We start from the raw sequence: 20,812 nt of genomic DNA on the forward strand, positions 1-20,812 counted from the left end.
TAAATTTACTTTGTAAGTAATTCTGTGACTTATTTCTTCTTTCATAGTAATTTTCCTTCATACTTTTTGCCAGTATGGTCGTGAAATAGGTCTTAAACTCTATTCAAAGTGGTCTTAAAAAGGTCTTAAAAAGTCTTAAATTTATCTTGTTAAAACCTGTAGGAACCCTGACCTACTCACCTCTGATGGTGGGTGAAGTGTTTGAGTCAATAAAGCACTTTTGGCGTCAAATGTCTCATAGGAAAAGCAGCAGGGAAAAGTAAACTTGCCTTTTTCTAACGCCTGATGAAAATGTTTATTTATTCCTCTTTTAAACTGCATTTTTAAACAGATTTTTATATTCCATTACTTATTTATAGAATTCAATAATGTATTTTTAAATGATTTACTTACTGACTTTTTATGTTATTTTCTAAAACCCACCCTTTTAATTTAAACTACTTATTGAGAGATTAATATTTGATTGGGAAATGATTCCTTGATTTCTCTTTTTATGGCCCATTAAATAAGGACATTTTTGGATATTTACTCTGTTTTTATTTAAACATTAACCAATTTATTATTCCATATTTCTACGGAACGGCAACTGTACATATATTTATGCTGCTGAGAACCAAGGTCAAATTCCCTGTTTATATCAGACCAATAAAGCAGATTCTGATGTTTTATTATGGTATTTATGATCGTATAGTTTAATTTTGACCCTAGTTGTATTCTCCTCTCTAAGCTGAGGGACAGTGTGATAATGTCAAGAATTTACTGCTGCAAACAGGAAGTGCAGAAGCAGAACTCTGAGGATCCACAGAGGAATTTGATCTCCTGAACTAAAGAGCCACATCCCAGGAATCGTCTGATGCAGCCGCTGGATTTAAAACTCTCACACAGAGAGTAAACTGCAAATCTGAAGCAACTACATCACACTTGAGCCCTGACAAACGGCACCAGTAGTTATTAAAAGTAATATCTATATATATATATATACACAGTGCGTCTATAACCGCACTGCTGCTGCTGTGGTACGAATCGGGCTGACTGTGTTGTCGCTGACGGATCAACCTGCAACTTTGCAGTTTGCTGAACTCCTGTTGAGGATAAAGGCCGAGAGCCTCAGTGCTGAGCCGCAGAAAAGTCGAGTGTAAAATGTGTTGACATTTCCTCCTCCAGCCCCGGGAGTCCTGCCTCACAGCGATCTGTAATCGAGTAAGAGCAGTGAGGCTACAAAACGGGCTACACATCGGCTGTGTGTGTGTGTGTGTTTGTGCATTTTGATCATGCTTGCATCCTGGCAGACGAGATCCAGTGTGTGTGGATTCACGTTGCCAGTATCTGTGAGCTCTGTCGATCTGTGTGTGTGAGGCGTGTGTGTATCCTGGCAGATCAGGCGCAGTGTGTGCTGCCAGTGTGTCTCGGTGTGTGTGTTTGTTTGTGTGCACGGCTGATTGGATTTTAGCCGTGCCCTTGGTTGCCCTGTTTCTGCCGAGGTCCACTGATTACCTCTGGGTTTAGCGAGAGATAAAGTGAGAGCGAGAACATAACAGAGTAAGAGAGGCAACGAGGGAGCCGGGGTCAGCAGGGGTCGTCCAAATACTCACGTCCAGCTGTCCGTGTGCCCTGGTGTCCGTATGGACTCACACACATTCACACACACAGACACACACACACTCATGGAAAGACACTTACACAGTCAGCTACTGTCCAGCTGGGGCCTCAGCCCAAACAATAACAGCAGTTCCCATTTGTTCCTGGCTACGCTGTCAGAATATCAATGAAGCCTCCGCTCGGCTGTGGCTCGTTCTGCACGAGATCCGGTTTATTAATCTGTCAAAATTCATTTAAAGATGCAAGAGGCTGTAAAGGGAATAAGATCATTTCCATACCTTCAAGTTCGGGATTTGAACTGAATTAAACATCTGCGTGTAAATAAATAAAATACATCTCTGTGAGTGGCAGCGTTTCCACTCCCTGGCCGTTCCCTGCCAAACACCTTTTCTTTTGTTGTACTGTAAATTGCTTTCTGTGTGTTTTTAAAGAAAGGTGTTATTTCCCTGTACATGATGGGACTCGCGTGGATCGATCCCTGCAGTGGAATTAGGTCTTTGCAGCAGCAGAAGTAATAAGATCCAGCGGGAAATATAAGCAGATGGGATATAAGCACCAGAAATAAGCAATAGAGCAGCAAGGATGACAAAATCAATCAACAAAGCAATAAAATATAATGTAGTCACTTATGGGAAAACTCCAACAGCCCTGGTGGGTTGAGTATGTTCACTGCATGTAGAACCACTATGGATTACCTACACTGTGTTTTATTTATTGAGATTTTTCATTTTTATATAACTGACCCTGAGGCGAAACATTCAAATTCATGCAAGAAATGAAAAGTGTAGCAGGAGGGGAGATTTCCAAACGTTTGTGGAAACACCTTCAGAGCCCCAGAGTCTCTGAGCAGCAGTCATATAATTAAGGGGATTTCTACATTGTTGTGCAGTTGTGTTTCAGACCTGAGAGACTTTACACTGTGAAGCAGGATTTGATTCATCTGTGGTCGTGCAAACATCAGCAGTGTCAAAACCAAATAAAAGATTCAGTCTCCTCACTCGCAGCTTCAAACTTCTTGACTGTAGATAAAGATGGACGACACGTCTCTAGTTTCCTCCGACTGCTGAAATATTGTGTATCCACAGGTGCTGACATTCCAGAGGTTGTTGTTGTTAAAGACGACGCATTCTGCAGGAAATCTGAGGAAATACCTCAGCGGCCAGTCTCAGTGATCCGTCAATCAAACTTATCACGTAGATAGATAGATAGATAGATAGATAGATAGATAGATAGATAGATAGATAGATAGATAGAGTACTTTATTCATCCCCGAAGGGAAATTAAGTCGTCATAGCAGCCGGTATATTTGAATACAATAAAATACAATAGAATAAAATAAAAAATATTGAGGTAGAAAGAATAAAAAACAGAAACACAAGATAAAATACAATAAAATAGGTAGATAAGGTGCATTGGCAAGATGATGGTAAAAGTACTGATGATATGATGGTAATGGTATTGTTAGACAGTATATAAGAATAGTACAGTGTATATAGTATATAATATAACATAATATATATTTATATATGATAGTAATTATACCAATATAAAAGCAGTATATGGTAATAATGGCAGCACAGTATATATAATAGTAATGGTGGTATAATAATAGTAATTATAACATGTACACATGTATAAATATGTGTATATAGACTTACGTAAACAAGAATATACAGAGAGTATGATATGATATATAGTAGAAGTATGAATATGAATATAAGTATTTGACTAAAACACCTGAACAGACATCAGTGTGATAACAATCTGTAATTTATTTGATTTGTGCTGTAGTTTGGTCCGTGTCCCATCCAGTAACACGGAGGAGACAGGGTTTATTAAACAGCATTCTGATATTTGAAACTGTAAAGCATCTTATTGATTTATCTATTTTCATACATACTGAATGAAGGAGACAACTCTCACAGATTCATACGTCTTTATTTCATCACCTCGAATCGTCGGAAAACAAAACAAAAGTCCAAACCTCAGTTTCAGCTTCAGTTCAGTTTTGGTGTTTTGCTGCTGACGTCTGTGTTTGTGTCTCTGGAGATCTGAGTTCTGCTGGGAGCCGGCTGCAGCTGCGTCAAATCCTGTTTCAGACACGTGACGGCAAAAATATTCAGACAATGTTGTGTTAGGTTGTATTTCTCACTGAAAACCGATAGAACTGGCGTGTTTTAAAGCACTTGAAGCTAATTGCGAGTCATTATTTTGTGCACGAGGAATCCAGCACTGAAAAGAAACCTTGGCAGCACAAACCAAGCAAATGATATTCATAAATTCACTTGGATTCCTGCCTGACTTCAGCTTTGAAAGCCAGAAACTAAGTGAAGCAAACGCATTCAAACTTCTCCTTTTCTTCTCACTAATGACGACACACCTGCAGCTGGACATTACTAGCTGTCAATCAAACGGTAGCCACGCCCCCAATGTGTACGATGCTTGACTCTAAATGAGACAAAGACTTGAAACTAGAGATTGAGACCTTAATGAGTTTTTCTTCATTATGTTTTACTGACATTATAAATCTATTTAAGAGTAGAGTCATTTTCTAAGAATGAAACCTTTTGCAATTAGGGGAATTTCTGCACTTAGCCCCCTACTGGTCATTTGAGAGAATACAGGTTTCACGCGTCCGCTTTGGCTTCAATTTCTGGACCTTGAGTCTATTTTTATTCAACTTCTATTCTCCACTCATGACTTTACAGGACAGCTGCTGTGAAATAGGCCAAAAATCCTCTGGAGAGAAGTTTAATGATTTGACTTGTGTGTGTTGTTTTCCAGGACTTGAGTTTACTGGAAACAAAACTCTAAGGGGAAATTACTCTTTAACCATTGTCCTGATCCCACTGTGCTTTTTTTTCCTTGTGTATTTATGTGTATATGTTTGTGTGTTTGTGTGTGTATGTCCCTCAGGACCAGCGCCTGAAGGAGATGAACATGCAGACTCCGCCCTCTGCCTCCCCCAGCAGCCAATCGATAGGCCTCGCCAACAACAACCACATCACACAAAACCCAGAGTTCCTCACCTCCACGCTGTCCGCCAACAGGTACACACACACACGCACACAGACACACACACACACACACACTGACACACACAGACACACACACACACACACGCACACACACGCACATGCTTAGCAAACAGACACACACACACTAGTTTGACCAACAAGTCCCAGTGACAAATATACAAAAAACCTCTTCACTCTCCATTAATTATATTAAGTCCTTATTTTGAGTTATTGAATAATTAACACACTTACAAAGAGGGACAGTTAGACAGGAACAAAAAATAGGTCATTGCAGCAGCAAAAGAGGACAAAATTAATTTGATGGCGGAATATTTTGGTTCTTTCATAATTTATGATTCAATGCACAAGACTTTCTGGATTGTTAGAAGTCAGAAATAATCAAAACGTTGCCAAATAACCATAAAAAACACCAAATACTCGATTGATAAACTTCTTCATGGATTCCTGAGATGACGGATGGATGAACAACTCTTTCACTTCCTGGAGTTTGAAACATTGATAAAACTTAATATTCAGTCCAGTCAGAAGAACCCAGAGCAGCAGAGCTACAGTGAAACTAGTCATTCATCGATAATCCAAACAGATTTGACTCTCATCATGCTCTCACTCCAACACGCTGTGTGATTTACTGCTCGTAACTGTTTTATTGCCCCGTCACAATTTTTACATCCCTTCAGAGAGAGAGAATTAATCTTTATCTGTGACAAATGAACATTTTTTACTTGTGGCTTTTGCTATTTATGCGTAATTGATTAAATATTTATGCTCTGTCTCATTTATCTTTCTGTATCTGGCTTCTCTCTTGTCACTGACCTGTTCACTTGATTTGTTTCCCTTTGGTTCCATCACTACTCTCATCACCTCTCTCTTCCTTTCTCTCCTCTTTCTCCCCCCCCCTCCTTCTCCCATCATCCCCCCTTCACTGCCTCCTTCACTCATCAGCGTGCCCAATCTGAACAGTGACCTGTTTGATCTTCAGCCGGCCTTCATCCCCGCTGTGCATAGCAATCCTTCCATCTCCACCGCCAACAGTGCCTGGGGAGGTACGTTACCTACACACACACACACACACACACACACACACAGACACACAGACACACACAGACACACACTTGTATTTACATATATATGAAGGCACCAGCAGGAATGCGGACATGCAAATAAGACAAACACAGGCCTGTACACACACACATAAATGAATTTATTTCTGAAATATTCCCACTGGCCACTCGTGAACCTGTCTCAACATCCATTTGTCGTATGTTTGGTTTTGATTAGTTACTTGATGATGTAAGAATGCGGTGAAACCTCATGATTGACAGCTGAGGCTGACTCACTCTTGGTCGAGTGCAGGCTTTGATGCCGTGGCTCCACTTCATGATCAACTCTGGCTCCAAAATATACAATAAAATCCAATATGTTCATATTTTAGCTCCATCGTCATTTACATTCTTTGCCCTGAGCAGTAAACCAGTGTGTGGAAACGTCCTCTAACATTCAAACAACCTTGATTTGCGACATTTCATCTCAGAATCAGATTTCTCAAATCAGAACGCGAGCGGAGAGATGAGTCCTGAGGAGCAGTTGGTGCAGAGTATTACCGGCTTCATGACAGAGGATTAAACTGAAGCCATTGATAAAGAGTTGGGCCCAGACTTCAGAGTCTTAGCTGAGATATCATCCTTTAACTCTATCAGCGGCTCCGACACGGGAGCTGAGATAAATATCCCCCGAGCTTCTGTCAGAAAGAACACAAAGGACACGATGCTCTGTGAACGTCCGAGGTCGTAAATAAACCCGATGGCGTCTCCGTCAGGCGGCCGACAGAGGACACACTTGTTTCAATTAACTGTCTCGGGACAAACATATATTTGTGGTGGAGACTTAAATCAAACATGAGCCTGTCATAAACATCGGTAGTTTTATGTTTGCTGCTATAAAAGCTTTTATTTTACAGGATAAAAAAACAGTAAAGTTCATTTACATTCCTATTTTCTTTCTTTTTTTACTTGCATATAATCAAGGTTTGTGTTAAACTGTTAAATATCAAACCTCAGTTACATGTTATTGTCACAAAGGTTCGATACCATCATCTTAGAAACATTGTACATTTGTTTTAACATATAAACTGCCTTAATCATCCAATTTAGTGATAATCTGCAAGTTGGGTATGTCCCGGTAGAAAAGGGTTATTTCTCAGAAACCACATTTAATGATATTCCATTTTCGACCTCCCATGTTTAGTTTAGTCAGTCAGTTGTCGGAATGGCTTTATTCCCGTTGTGTTTCCTGAAAGCTTCGCTGTGACGCCGACATCATGTTTATTAATATCCGATGTGGCGCACCGTGTCGTGAGCTCTTGTTTCGTGGATCGCACAAACGCAGCCTCCCTCCGAGGCTCCGCCCCCTAATCCCCCGACAGGGATGCGGATGAAGACATAAAAAAAACAAAAGGTGCCTCGGTGGATTTCCTCGTTGGCAGACTTTACTCTCCTGACGTTCACACAGCCGCACGAATTACTGAGCAGCAACAATGGCCGTGTGCTGGAGCCTGTGAGGTTCATGTTCCTCCTCTAATAGGATTAGTGGAGCAGGAGGTGGTGGAAACGCTGCCACTTCAAAGCTGCTATTTTGGATCCTATAAAGGAAAAATCCCAGTTTGATGTTACATATTTTTCCTTTGTATTCCAGTTGCTTATATAATTAATAAATGGTGTTATTACTTGAGAAGGTTCTAATAGTCCAGGCAAAGTAGCGTTTTCCGACCGACTAATTGTAAAATAATTTTTTTCAGCATAGATCATTTCTATGAGGTGTCCAGAACAACATACTTAAAGTCCTAAGAAATCCTAGTTGATGAAATATGTTTAATTCTCATCAATGTGCCAATAAGGCCCAGCAACAATACACCCCAATGGGGCTATTTTTTCCTTTACTCCAATCAAAATGAAACTTCACACGATGAAAGTAACCATGAAACGTAACATTTTTTGTATTACAAGTTTCTTTGAAAATGAATTTGAATATGCAAATGAGCTATACACTAATCGACTATGCCCCAAATACACCCAAATAGGCTTAATTTTTTCCTTTACTCCTACCACAATAAAACTTTACATAGTAAAAGTATTTATGAAAAGTAACTTTTTTTGTATTACAAGTTTCTTTTGAAATGAATTTGACAAGCACATGAGCTGGGTGTATTTTGGGCATATTCGATGAGTGTATAGCTCACTTGCATATTAAAATGAATTTTCAAAGAAACTTGTAATACAAAAAATGTTACGTTTCATGGTTACTTTCATTGTGTAAAGTTTCATTTTGATAGGAGTAAACGAAAAAAACAGCCTTTTTGGGTGTATTGTTGCCGGGCCTTATTGGCACATTGATGAGAATTAAACATATTTCCTCAACTAGGATTTCTTAGGACTTTTAGTATGTTGTTCTGGACACCTCATAGAAATAATGTATGCTGAAAAAAATTATTTTACAATTACTTCTATTTTTGGCTCCAAAATGGGCTACTTTGCCTGGACTATAAGGTTCATGTTCCTCAGACTGTCCATCGCTGCAGCTCCTCTTTTCAGCCTCTGTCTCAAACACTTGGTCTCAGCTCCTGTCCCTTTAAGAACCACCCCCCCTTCCCGATAAAGACCATTCTGCAGCTTCCAGAGCACAACCAGGATTTTAACGTGTCATATCTAACTGCCTCCCTCAGGACTGGAGCCAGCAGCGACCATGGCCGTAGATTTCGATGCGGTGTTTGGGAATAAAGCTGAACCCAGTAACAACGGCCACCAACCTGCAGCCGGTAAAACCAGCCTGCTCTGGATCCTCGCCTGAACACTAAAACCTTGTGGCTTTGCTGGCGGCTCGAGCGTTTTGAACTAACCCTCTGACTTGCTCCTGCAACTTGTGGCTGTTTCTGAAACTCGGCGGGGGGGGGGGGGTGGTGGCTTCGTCACTTAACCTGCTGCTTGAATTATTAATTAAGTTTCCGACGAGAGAACTCCAGCTCTGTCAGCCGGGAGGTCAGTTAATTTAAACTTCAGCTGGATTTTAAAAGTTAGGAAAAGAAGAACTTGCTGTCAGATCTCCAGGATTAGTTTTTATCAATAGATAATCAGGATATAAGCAATAATAAGAATTAATGTTCAGAAAAACTGCTGTAAAATATATTTATAAAGTTAAACACTCAACATCCAATCTAATCTACTTCCTTAGGACTTTGTCAGATTTGATTTAGCTCAATCCTGATTGGTCCACGGAAATTTCTCATCAACTTTCTCCACCCAGTTGAAATGAGTAAGAACATAAGTAAAGTAAGAATCTTTAAGGGTCTTTGTCAGAGTTTTGTTTTCACTCGACTGAATTTAAAGTTAACTGATCCCAGCGACAGGATATTTTCTCTTTGTGTGTATTTCTACAGGGTTTATTCATTTACTCTAATAGGAAATTACATCATTTAACCACCAACCAGAGTCTTTGAGTCCAGTGAAAGACGCAGCATCTCAAAGTCACGATGTGTGTGAACCTTTTCTCAAACTGCTCAGTCCTGCCTTGTTGTCCTCTCTGTCACAGCAGCTGCTTTGGACTCGTGGTTTCTCAGTGTTGCCGGTCGGAGGCTTTGGCTCCGGGCCGTCTTATTAGCTCACTTTCTTTTAACCTCTCAGCAACTGACACATCAATCTCTCAACTCCGCTCTGGTCCCGAGAAGCTCCGGCTGAGTGTATAATTTTAAGGCACGGTGAGTTATCGACGGCTCCGAAAGAAAAAACAGAAAAGCCCAGCAGATAAGAGCGACTCCCTGCAGAGGTCGTCTGCCGACTCTGCAGAAGATGAAGGAGGGAAGAGGAGGAAGCTGTGAGACTTCACAGGAGGACGGAGCTGGTGTTGAATGAGATTTTTTCAGAGGAGAACCTTGTTGAAAAGCGTCTTCCTCCTCATCCTGGTGACACTGATTTGTTTGACGGGATCATCAAACGCAGCCAGGTCATATGGAGGACCATACATGACTTGAGTATAAATAAATAAATACAGAAATAAATAAATAAATACAGAAATAAATAAATAAATACAGAAATAAATAAATAAATACAGAAATAAAAAAAGGAAATGAATTCATTAATACAGAAATAAATAAATAAATACGTTAATAACAACAGAAATGTCTAAATAAATGTCTTAAATATATTTGCACATTTATTTATTCCCTGATTTATATTTTTCACGTTTTCAATCACCTTATGCTAATGAGAAAGGCGGGCCTAACCGCAGTCTCATGCAAGATTCAAGACATTTATTTAGACATTTCTGTTATAAATGTATTTATTTATTTATTTCTGTATTAATTAATTAATTTCCTTTTTTATTTCTGTATTTATTTATTTATTTCTGTATTTATTTATTTATTTATTTATTTATACTTAAGTCATGTATGGTCCTCCATAAGGTCACAAACCACATGTCTGGAAACACATCCTTAAACCATGAAATCTGATTTATTTCAATCACATTATTGTTATAGTTTGTGTAACCAGTGCAGTGACGGCCTGTTTAGAATGAGCCCTTTTATAGATGATGAGATTCGTTCTAAGTCAATTATCATCTAGTTGAGTTGAATGCGTTGAGCTGCAGCCAGTAGAAATCAGTGTAGTCTGTGTTCCAGTGAATATTTAAAGAGTCCAAAGCCTCAGGTTCTGTTTGTGAGCTTCTGATTTCCTGTTGGACCTCAGCAGTTCCAGCTGGAGGCTCCAGTGCAGTTTGTCTTTTGTCTTTACACAAACTAACTCCTTCCTATTAATAGAGTCTGTGTTGAAGCTGCAACCACCAGTGCAACCATCTGGGCCACTGGCAGCATCTCACACAAACCCCCTGCATGTGTGTAGCTACTGTATCTCTGTGTGTGTGTGTGTGTGTCAACGTGTCTGTATATTTGTTAAGTGTTTGTAACCGTGTGTGTTTCCACGTCTGTGTCTGTTCTCACGTCGTCTGTCATTTCCGTCCCATCTGTCTGCTTCTGCTCCTTGTGTTTAGTTGTTGTTGTTCACATCGTCTCTCACCCACCTCCTCCTCCTCCTCCTCCTCCTCCTTCCTCAACCCTCCATTTATTTCATCTCTCTCTCTGTTTTTGCCTCATCGTCTCCCCATCACACTTCACAAGGCAAGAATCACCCAGGCAACTCCTTTCCATCTGCTCTCCTCCTCCTCCTCCTCCTCCTCCTCCTCCTCCTCTTTTCTCTGCCTCTTTACATTTTACAAAACAAGCTTCTTTTCTCCGTCTCCTCCGCAAAGTGCATCGTCTTTATCTGAAATGTTGTGTCCAATTTAAACGATTAGATTTGTGTAGAGGAAGCTGGAGGCATTGTTGTAGAGATCATATTTTTGGGGATGGCTGTGCACAGTGTTGAAGCTTTTCGTGTGTTTGTGCCGTCTTTACTTTGTTTTCTCATTTCCCATCATTAATATCTGTCTTCTGTTTACTTTGACAGTTCCTGCAATTATCTCTCTCCCTGTTTTTCTCTGCGGTCGCTTCTTCTTTTCCATTTCCATTCACATTCATTTTTATTTAATTTGTTTATTTGATTTTGGGCAAATGTTGTGTTTGCTGCATTTGTTATTTGCTGAATCCTCGCTGAGAAGATTCCAATATTCAGATTCTTAGTTTGTTTTAAAATCAGGTTTCAGAATTGGATAATTACATTATTTTAATGAGCATTTAAAGTTTTCCTCCCTTCTGCGTCTTCATTCTCTCGGATTTATCTTTTCATCTCCATTTTTAAAAGTGAATCTTCCTGAACCCAATATTATCACTGGTTGATATAAAGGAAAAACTCCCTAAAAGTCCTGCTTTCACACAATCAACTCATGAACACTGGCAGAGTCTTAAAAATTGGAATTACCCGTCTAATAGATTTATTCTCAAAGACGTTTCCCATCATGTTCAAGTGTTCCTGCTGCTGATGAGTTTTGGTTCTAATCACTGATTTGATGCCATGAGATCGTGGAGATGAATCATGATTTGCAGCTCAGACAAGCTGGTGATCAGATAGTGGGAGAAAATTGAGACGTGTCGTCCATCTTTATAATCAGGCTGCTGCTCTGTGGGATTTCCACCCCCCAGCGTGTTTAAAACAAGAAGATATTATTAAAGTGGTGAATTTATCCACGTTATTATTGTTAACTGTATTTATGACATTCCAAATATAGACCAAGACAACAAAACAGATCCCCTCCGTCTCTGTTACTGATGAACTCACATTGTCAAAGTGTTTTAGATCATTCAACCTTTTCTCAGTTTCTCTCACATTCAGTTGCAATTAGGGTTGCAAAATTCCGGGAATATTCAAAGTTGGAAACTTTCCATGGGAATATACGGGAATTAACGGGAATAAACGGGAATAAAATAGAAATGTTGTGGGTAATTTATACTAACTGTATTTGCCTTGTCATATACAGACATAAATATAAACATTTTGTTGTGTCATAGGCTGATTTGAGCCCTGAGGAAACTTTGGGCACTTGACTATATGCTTCTGCATCGTTGTGTCATTCTTAACATAGGTCTTTGCACAGTATTTGCAAATGTACACAGCCTTTCCTTCTACATTGGATGGGGTGAAATGTCTCCACACATGAGAGAGTGCACGTGGCATTGTTCTGTAGAATAAGATGAGAAAAAAGTTTGTAAAAAAACACTAATGCAATGCCATAGATATAAATAGTTAGCCAAACAATTGGAATCGTCTGTAAACATATTTTACAATTGATGGATAAATGAATGGAAATAGGCTAGATGAACAGATGAACAATCCTCAATCAGCATGCTAATATATTTTCCCCAGTAATATCATGGAAACTTACCTGACTAGTCCTTCACTCTACAGCAGGCCTCAATAGCCCTGCTGTAGAGTGAAGCATGCTGGGAGTTATCTGTGCATGTGATGGAAGAATGAACAGTGGAGGGTTGAAACTCAACGTTCCATACATCTTTAAAATAGAGTTTTGAATGATGTTTTTATTGCTCAGCGTTTAATTTGCGTATTTATTTAATTTTTTCAAAATTCCCAAAATTCCCGAGCTAAACTTCCCATGGAAAGTTTCCGGAAAGTTTCCGGAAATTTACCGGAAACTTTCCGCCCCTTTGCAACCCTAGTTGCAAGTAACAGATTCTCTCCACGGTGTCGGAATCGAACCCTTGACACGGATTTCACTTCCTTCACTTTGATCTTCGGCTCAGTCGATTGTCAAACACCTGAACTGACCCGGGCGGCGTGCTCCTCCCACATCGATGCACATCCAGCTCAGCGTTCGCTTCATCACCTCCACTTCTTCTCCTCCTCCACCCTCCGACTCTCTTCTCTTGCTCCCTCGGTTCAGTTTACTTCACTGGGCTTTACTGACACGGAGCTTGAAGAAGAAACTAAAAAACAAGAAAATCACCCACGTTGCCAAAGTGTTTTATCTCCGTGACAACAAGAATGGAAATGCCGACGGTGGAGGGAGAGAAATTAGAGTCGAGAGAATTAAAGAGATAGAGGAACAAACTGTGTTTCTTTCTCCCGCTGCTTTCTTCATTCACCCCCCCCTCGTCTTTCTTCTCTCTCCCAACTTTCCTCTTCCTCTCTGTTCCACTTCTTTCCGTCTGTGTGAGCTTCCCCCTCTTTCTCTCTCTCTCTCTCTCTCTTTCTCTCTCATCTGCTAAGCTAGCAGGAAAAGTGTTTTCTGAACCTCTTGTGTCAGCACCGCTGTCAGAGCAACACACCGCTTCCTAACTAAATATTATTCCTGCCTCTTTTTTCCACCCTCCTTTGCCTCTCTTTCTCTCCCACCCTCCTCCTCTCTTCCTCCTCTGGTTTCTGCAGAGATCCACGTACATTTACAGTAGTTTTCTTTCATTCTGTCTCTTTCAAACTTCATTTCTGTCCAGCTTTGCTCCTGCCTTTTATTTACGCTTCCTTTCTGCAGGAATAGAAAACTAACCGAGCCAGACCCAAACCTGGTTGTTAATATAAAAGCATATCACAAGGTTACGTTTTTTAACTTTTACCTTCGTCTTACTTCACCACGTTCACACGAGAGCCCGACCGATTTCTTTTTCATTCATCAATCGTAGCAATTATTGGCATTTTTTTGTATGTATATCAGACGAATTTCTTTTACTTGCTAATATCGGCGCCCAAAATCAACACACTCACAGCTGAGCCATTAGCTGAATGAGTGCTGACATGGGGACTTGTTGACAAAGGTGCTTACAAACACACACACACACAGGAAATTATTAATTTACACCAGCCAGACATGCACAAACAATATGTAACACACAAGCGTGCACACACATACATGTTCAAGACTGATCTCTGTTCAGAATGTGAACATGACAGCGACCGACACACAAATCAATCACCTGGCTGCGAGCTACCGACTCGGGGATTACACACTCGGCTTTGTTTCCGTGGAGACGAGGAGGCGTGTCTTGGTGAAGTGGATCTGCTTTGAACATGAACCTCCGTCGGTGTCGGGGAAAAACGCTGAAATAGGTCAGGAAGAATTAAATTAACAGGAAGGCAGGCGGCGAGATTCAGGTTCACGTTCAGGAGGCAAAGCTCAGCAGAACTCTCAGATTAAAACCTTCCAGCTCGGCTTCATTACAGCGGTTAACCTGGAAGTGGACATGCTGGAGAGATTGGTAGAAACAGGATGAAGGCGGCTCTCGAGATCTTTATTTCTTAGCAGAAGGTTAAGCGGATACACATTGAAAACAAATGAGTATCCCCCGAAATAAAGATGTAGTCCATATTCACTATAAGAGGTATTGTTGGTACATTTACTGCCTTCACTTTTGCTATAGTGATAGTTACAGTTCAGCCTAGAAACGATGTGGAAAACATGAAATGATCTTATTCTCTATAGTAACAGGATCTATAATGAGAAATATACGCATTTGAGAAACGTCTATCTAGATTTCTGAGTCGTGTGTTTTCATCAGAGGTAAACCTGACACGTGCAGGGATGTTTGTCGCCACTAATTTGATTCTTAAATCAAATACTAATTTCTTACACTGCTTTCTATATCTTAATATATTATCCCTCATTTAAGTGTTTAACTTGTCATATTACCTTTTTATATTTAATGTGAAACACTTTGAATTGCCTCTGTGTTGAAATGTGGAATATTAATACACCTGCTTTGCTTCGCTGTGGTTTTTGGAACCAAGACGATGCAGCAACTTGTCTGCGTTGTGGTTGGTTTGTACTGGCTGATTGGAACTGGTTTCTGGAAGCCAGTATGTTGGTTTGTTTGTTTGTCAGCAAGTTTCCACAGAACTTGTCAGAAGTGGTTGTTGTGTGGGTCAGGAAAGAACCCATTAATACACTTACACTTAGGATTGTGAGATTTGGACTATTTTCACGTTTTTTCCTGTTTTCTTGGGGAATAATTTGTGGATCTTGCTTAAAGAAATCTAACAATAAGGGGACTGATGTGAATTTAAGGGCAACTTCTAATAAATGTTTGCATCTTACATGAAATGAAATTTTTTTATTAATCCATTCTTGTGCCTTTCTTGTTGCCTACCTTACTAAAATGCTGATCATCTGCTTGATTCCAACGCGTGTGAACATCCAAACCTTCACCTGCTGCGCCTCCTGGTTTCCATCTCTGATTTGGTTGCTGGTTCTGAGCTGTTTTATCAAATGTATTTGTGTATATCGATGTATATTTAATGGGATATGCCTGCTCTTCTTTCCTCTGGGACTTCATGCTGCACTAACCTCTGCCTGTATCCCTCTCTGTGTTTCATATCTTATTCACATGTTTGAGTTTGTTTCTCCTGCAGGTTTCGATGCCCTCGGAGACTTGATGAAGCCGACGATTCACGCACACAGCCAGCCTCCACCTCAGATGACCATCCACCACGGAGGGAAGATGCTCGCCAACGACCTCGACTCCTCTCTGGCCAACCTTGTGGGAAGTGAGTTTCCACAAACATACCTTTTACTTGGTGGTGAAACTTTAATGAAATCTTTCCGAGAGCCATTTTGCTTTCACGTGGCAGAAAATGTCATAATTAGGGTTGCAAAATTCCGGGAATATTCAAAGTTGGAAACTTTCCATGGGAATTAACGGGAATTAACGGGAATTAACGGGAATAAACGGGAATAAACGGGAATATACGGGAATTAACAGGAATAAACTGGAAATGTTGTGGGTAATTTATACTAACTGTATTTACCTTGTCATATACAGACATAAATATAAACATTTTGTTTTGTCATAGGCTGATTTGAGCCCTGAGGAAACTTTGGGCACTTGACTATATGCTTCTGCATCGTTGTGTCATTCTTAACATAGGTCTTTGCACAGTATTTGCAAATGTACACAGCCTTTCCTTCTACATTGGATGGGGTGAAATGTCTCCACACATGAGAGAGTGCACGTGGCATTGTTCAGTAGAATAAGATGAGAAAAAAGTTTGTAAAAAACACTAATGCAATGCCAGAGATATAAATAGTTAGCCAAACAATTGGAATCGTCTGTAAACATATTTTACAATTGATGGATAAATGAATGGAAATAGGCTAGATGAACAGATGAACAATCCTCAATCAGCATGCTAATATATTTTCCCAGTAATATCATGGAAACTTACCTGACTAGTCCTTCACTCTACAGCAGGCCTCAGTAGCCCTGCTGTAGAGTGAAGCATGCTGGGAGTTATCTGTGCATGTGATGGAAGAATGCACAGTGGAGGGTTGGAACTCAACGTTCCATACATCTTTAAAATAGAGTTTTGAATGATGTTTTTATTGCTCAGCGTTTAATTTGCATAGTTTTTTTTTTTTTTCAAAATTCCCCAAATTCCCGAGCTAAACTTCCCATGGAAAGTTTCCTGTAAATTTCCGGAAACTTTCCGCCCCTTTGCAACCCTAGTCATAATCCAATAGACTAAATGTTACTCCTCCCTTTGAATGATCACTGAGCTCCTCTGGTGTCTGTCCCTCCTCAGATCTGCAGTTCGGTGGGATCCCAGTCAAGAAGTGAGTGTCCTGACATGTGATGTTTCTGAGTTGATCTTTTGTTGTTCAAGTGGGAGGCTCTAAACCAAACAAAGCAAATACGCCTTCCTGCTTTAACCTCTCCCTCTGAAGAGTTTAAATGATCTTAAAGCATTTAAGTTTCTGCAGCACGTGCAAACTCATTCTTTCTTTACTCGTGTACATCGTGGAAGAGAACTTTAAAGAAAGATGAAACGCTTCCAGGACATGATTTTGGTGTCTGAGGTTGAACATGAGAAACTGACGGCTCCTCCCCCTCCCAGGCCAGAGATGCACTGGAGCCAGCCCGGGGAGAAGAAGCTGACGGGGGGGCACAACTGGCAGAACAAGACCATGTCCACCACACAGTGGGGTCCGGCGCCCGTGGCTCCACAGCCCATGCCTGTACAACACGTGGTAAGCAGATGATGAAAATGTATCTGAAAGATTATATATTTAAGATATAGTTATACTTCTATTAGTAATTTGAAGCTAAATTAACTAAAAGGTTCCTCAAATCGTGGTAATTTATACATTTATACAAACCAGAACCTGACTTTATCGGTTCGCTGATATGAGCCTTTCACACATATTCGTATCTGCATCCTGTTTTTTTCAGATATTACCTTTTATTTTACAGAATAAAAGATTAATATTGCATGAGAAACTAAATGGAAACTCCCGGATCAAGAACCTCCAGAAACATTGATTTATAAAACAAAATGTAAAACTGTTGCATTGCTCTCACTCACTGAATCTGTGCATGAGAATATCTGTTGAACCTTGTGTGTATAAATGAAAGTCAAGTATATAACTGCCTGTGCATGCAGTGTGTGTGTGTGTGTGTGTGTGTGTGTGTGTGTGTGTGTTTGTGTGTGTGTAGCTGCAGTTTCTGGCTGACGAAGACAAACTGTCACTAACTCTTCCTTTCTTTCTTTCTCCAATATCTATAATTTTCTCTTTTTTCTCCCTCTCTCTCCTTCTCCTATTGGTCCGCTCCTTTCTCCCCTCTCCACCTTCACCCCCCCCCCGTCTGTCATCTCCTCTAATCTCTCCATCCTGTCCCGCTCGTCCACCTCATGTTTTGCACTGTCATCCACCCGTCTTCCTTCCCGTGTTCCTGTGTTTCGTGGCGACTTGTGTTTTGCGGTGTCATCTCCTTCGTCCTGTTTTCGCTTCACTTCTCTCGACATCTGCCCGACCCGGGTTCTGACCCCTCCTCTGTTTTTCTGTCTTATTCTATCCGTTTGCTTCCTCCTGTTCTCTTTCTGCCTACGTTCGGTCTTTCTACCTTTCGGTTTTCTCCAATCTTTCATATACCTTTTCACTTTATTCTTCATCTCTCCCTTTTATATTCCAAACCCGTTTCTCGTCTCTCCCTGACATCGACCGCACTTATTTCATTCTCTCACTCTTTCTGTCGCCCTCTTTCCTTCTCTCCGTCTCCATCTCATCATGCTCTTTCTTTGCCTCCCTCTTTCATCATCTCAAACTCATTTTCATCATCTCGCACTCTTCTTCTCGGGTTCTCTTTAACTCTGGCTCTGTCGCTCTCTCTCCTCTTTCTCTCTCTCTGTCTTTTGTCTTTTTCCCTGTTGCGTCCTGATGCAGAATGGAATGTTCTATACTAGTTATGTAAGTACTTATCCCTGTTCAGTCCTAACAACCTGCTAAATACCTTCTATTATGTGCTTCTATCCTTCCTCCTGCCGACTTCCTCTCCCTCTCTCCCTCTCTCCCTGTCGCCTTCTGTCTCTTAATTGAATTCCTTGAAGAAAATGTTCCCAAAAAGACGTCACCTCTGTTTTTCCGGCTTCATGTTCTGCACTGGTTAAATAAGAGCTGATACCAGGAAGTCAAAGTGTTTCCTCCTCTCGTCCGTTCCTTCCTCTCAGACTCTATTTAAAAAACATTGATTTCTGCTTTGTGTGTTTTATCCAAACCAACAAAATCATTACGGCTGGATTTGAAAAAAGATCCTTTTCAAGAATATTCACAATTTCCATTTGATAGTTTGGATGCTTTCAACCTGAAGATTTGTTCTCTCATTAAACCAAACAAAATATACAATATTGGAAGATCTATATTTTATACAAGAACAAATCTGTGAAACTTTTGTACCAAAGCGTTGTGATAGTAAATACCTTAAAAAATCGAATGAGTTCATCAGTTTGAAGTCAAAATTTGAACAAATACATATTTTAGAACGATAACGAGGTCGGAAAAACTTGTGATATTGAACAGTTGTGTGCGAGTCTATGTATTAAAAGAGTTTTATGGGTTAGCTTTGTCACAGAAGCAGAAACTGCTCTGATTGGCCAGCTCGACCTCTCTGTTGTGATTGGTCCAAAGCAGAAAATGCTCAAAGTGCTTTATGAAAAGAGATCTGGAAAGAGATCTGGAAAGAGAAATGGGAATATCGAGCATTATCAGCCTTCTGTTTCCCATCAGCTTGTGCTAATAGATTAAACAGGTTAAGATCTTTCTGGTTTACAGACTTTCGAAACTTCGGCAAAATAAAACAGAAAGATGTGGCAGTTATTCCCTCAGCAAAATAAAACATTGTCTTTGAATTCTGTTGTCGGCGGTGAAATGAATCCGGCCTTTTACAAGAATATTAAAAGAATCCAGCTTTGACCCTGAACAGTTTATTTAGTTGGAGACATGATTGTCCTGAAGAAATAAACTTAACTCTTGACAGTTGTAAAAGTCTAAAAGCAGCGAACCCCAACCTGCCACAACACAATAAACAAACCGGAGCATCACAGGTAGCACAGCGGCTCATAATCTGACTGTCGTGCATCACCCGCATAAATCAAATCCATATCTGAGATTCCCACCAGCACGCTGAGGTCGTGTCGGTCTCCGCTCGCTTGAAACTTAAAGAGCCGGTCGGAAATCCTGCAAAGCTTTTCACTTATTTATCCTTCAGCTGCACGTGTGGGTCGTTTCAGGTCGTTCGTCTGATGGAAGAGAACGGAAGTGGCCTTTAGAGGCAGATGGCACCGGGAGCTGCAAAGGTTCAGCTCTGAATCTCTAAAACCAGGATGAAAGATGTTATAAAATATTATAGATATATATATAGACCGCTAGTTAGGGCAAGACACTAGAGAGAAAGGAAAGGGCAGAATAAAAAGACTGATACAGACGAAGATGTTAAATCGTCTCGGCTCAAAGAGACACGGACTGAAACAGTGACAGAGAAGGTGAAGCGATGCAGAAATGTCACAACACCTCCTGCGTTCTTCTCCCAGACGTCTTCTTGTCATTCTTAGAAAATAAAATGAACTGATGCCTGCTGTCATTGATGCTCAGACAGATCCTCAGGTGGGATTCATCTCTCGCTTGTGAGAGTTCACACTGATCAATGCTTGTGATCAGATTTCAGGCGCTTGTTCCCTCGAGGTGGAAGTAAAAGATGAAACCTGATCAGTCGCATTGATTCTCCTCCTGAGATCCGTTCAGTAGGTCGACTGACTCCACAGGAAAACTCTTTTCTGTAGATCTTTCATCTCCACTGACCGGTTTGTGGGTCGGTTGATTAAAATGTATGTAAAGAGAACTTAACAATACATGTTCCTAATATAATAGTCCAGGCAAAGTAGCGTTTTCCGACCGACCAATTGTAAAATAATTTTTTTCAGCATAGATCATTTCTATGAGGTGTCCAGAACAACATACTAAAAGTCCTAAGAAATCCTAGTTGAGGAAATATGTTTAATTCTCATCAATGTGCCAATAAGGCAACAATACATCCCAAAGGGCTATTTGTTCCTTTACTCCAATCAAAATAAAACTTTACACAATGAAAGTAACCATGAAACGTAACATTTTTTGTATTACAAGTTTCTTTGAAAATGAATTTGAATATGCAAATGAGCTATACACTAATCGAATATGCCCAAAATACACACAAATAGGCTTAATTTTTTCCTTTACTCCTACCACAATAAAACTTTATATAGTAAAAGTATTTATGAAAAGTAACTTTTTTTAGTATTACAAGTTTCTTTTGAAATGAATTTGACAAGCACATGAGCGCCACACTTATTGAATATGTCCTAATTTGCATAGGCAGAAACACCATTCATATGTATGACAAATACATACATAAATTCATTTTCAAAGAAACTTGTAAT

General features: G+C 40.2%; 1 protein-coding gene across 2 annotated transcripts in view; it reads left to right on the top strand.

Annotated features, from left to right (window-relative positions):
- The window catches only part of si:ch211-200p22.4 (phosphatidylinositol-binding clathrin assembly protein), a 72,755-nt gene that overhangs the window by 44,913 nt on the left and 7,030 nt on the right, over window positions 1–20,812 (top strand). The window contains exons 11-16 of one of the 2 annotated variants that reach the window (XM_061066317.1): window positions 4,507–4,649; window positions 5,580–5,680; window positions 8,356–8,448; window positions 15,476–15,610; window positions 16,646–16,676; window positions 16,958–17,090. In XM_061066317.1, the coding sequence (XP_060922300.1) occupies window positions 4,507–4,649; window positions 5,580–5,680; window positions 8,356–8,448; window positions 15,476–15,610; window positions 16,646–16,676; window positions 16,958–17,090 (636 nt within the window). The remainder of the gene's footprint in view (window positions 1–4,506; window positions 4,650–5,579; window positions 5,681–8,355; window positions 8,449–15,475; window positions 15,611–16,645; window positions 16,677–16,957; window positions 17,091–20,812) is intronic. The other variant, XM_061066318.1, reaches the window with a different exon arrangement.

This window comes from Limanda limanda, chromosome 22 (assembly GCF_963576545.1).
Source record: "Limanda limanda chromosome 22, fLimLim1.1, whole genome shotgun sequence".
Classification (NCBI taxonomy): domain Eukaryota; kingdom Metazoa; phylum Chordata; class Actinopteri; order Pleuronectiformes; family Pleuronectidae; genus Limanda; species Limanda limanda.